The sequence below is a fragment of the Littorina saxatilis genome, unplaced genomic scaffold (assembly GCF_037325665.1).
Source record: "Littorina saxatilis isolate snail1 unplaced genomic scaffold, US_GU_Lsax_2.0 scaffold_3677, whole genome shotgun sequence".
Taxonomy (NCBI): domain Eukaryota; kingdom Metazoa; phylum Mollusca; class Gastropoda; order Littorinimorpha; family Littorinidae; genus Littorina; species Littorina saxatilis.
The window spans coordinates 1796-3381 of NW_027128610.1; the positions used below are offsets into that span (position 1 = coordinate 1796).

The 1586-nt window shown below is 43.9% G+C and overlaps 1 protein-coding gene across 1 annotated transcript; it reads right to left on the reverse strand.

Annotated features, from left to right (window-relative positions):
- Window positions 1-287: 287 nt before the first annotated feature.
- Window positions 288-1580, reverse strand: LOC138956966 (probable N-acetylgalactosaminyltransferase 7; the record flags this gene model as incomplete). The annotated part of the gene is given in 1 exon segment (XM_070328155.1): window positions 288-1580. A coding segment is annotated over 1 exon segment (507 nt), but the record flags the coding sequence as incomplete, so codon positions are not given.
- Window positions 1581-1586: the final 6 nt, after the last annotated feature.

The following is a 1586-nucleotide window of genomic DNA, read 5'->3' on the forward strand; positions in this document are numbered from 1 at the left end:
AAAATACTTAGTTTATAATGCATGTGTATCATTTGTTTGTTGATTATTTTCAACTGCTTAAATTTGTAAATCGAACTGCCGAAAGAGTGGCGATTAAAGATGTTTGACTACACTCTAAGAGTCTAAATTGAAATATTGCAGTTTTGAACACCCTTTTTGTAACCAGTCGTTTAGCTGTGCTACTTTTGTTTGTATAAGTATGTACTATGTAACACTGTCTTAAAAACTGGTCACAGAAAATGTGTTCAAAAGTGGAACACATCAGTTCAGAGAATTTGGTTTGCCTTACCTTGTTTGGGAGGATCGAACCGGCGAACAACCGGTATGGGTACCGCCACAGCTGTTTCCCTGTCCACCAGACCCGTATCCTTCAGGTTGGAACCACCGAAGAGCCAGGAATTGAGCTTGCCTTTGGAGTTTTCATTATCCAGTTTTCTTCCACCCTGGGTTTCCTTGGATTTTCCTGAGTCATCGTCAGTATGTTTCCTTCGTATACTATTCCGATGAGAGTCGTCAGACTTTAGCTTAGAATGTGACGAAGCGTCTTTACGTATGACCTGCGGTTCTAGTATTTTATCCACCACCGCGTGATCTTCAACGATCTCAAAGTCTTTGACGGATCTGTGTCTGTGTTCTTGTGCGGCTCTGGAAACCAGCACGGACTCTCTGTCCACGGAAAGGACCGTCATTTCCAGAGCAAAGACCAGCCATGTGATTGGTAATCCGAACAGGAATGCTTTTAATAAATAGTCGTGGAAACTTCGACTGCGTCTTTTTCCGATGATGTGGACCATCGTTGAAAACTGACGACGATTTGTCGAGTGTCACACATACACATACACGAACACATACACGTTGCCAATTTCTCCTTGCTTATCTGTCCCTGGGACAACCCACAGTGTATGCTGACCTAGAACTGATGTACAGCACATGCCAATTTCCTGTTGTTGATCTGTACTGGAGGGTGTACACTGTTACAGAGTGTACACATCGTATGGCGTAGAGCCGATGGATTTGTCAGTTTTATGTTGTTTATCCGTACTGGAGAGTGTACACAATTGAGGAATATACAATGTGTATGTCCTCGAACTAATGTATTCCCAATTCTTCTTGTTTATCTGTACAGGAGAGAGCACACCGTGCATACAGTCCACGGACCGATGTACAGGCGAAGTTCTCCTTGTTTATGTGTACTGGAGAATGTATACATATACATCACATGCGTGTTTCAGATTCACACACACTCACAAATCTGCACACGTTGATAAGTTCATTCATATGATTTCACAGCGTCGAGCGAAGAAAGAAAAGAGAACGGCCAAGAGCGGCTAAGAGCGCAGTGAAAGGTGAGGGGACGGACACCATACATCTACGTGACATTGCCGGAACTCGAAAGCGATTGAAATAAGCTATTGCTTTTTAAACACACACGCTGCGCCCTTCCCGCAGGTGTCACCCTCCTCTGTCTTCCCTCAAATTCATTTTCTCTCTGAAAGGAGACGATCGTCAGATATATATCAAGGAGTGGGTGAATGTAGGCTATACCCACACGTTCGCGAGCTTCTCCTTGTGGCTCTGCCTGTCAC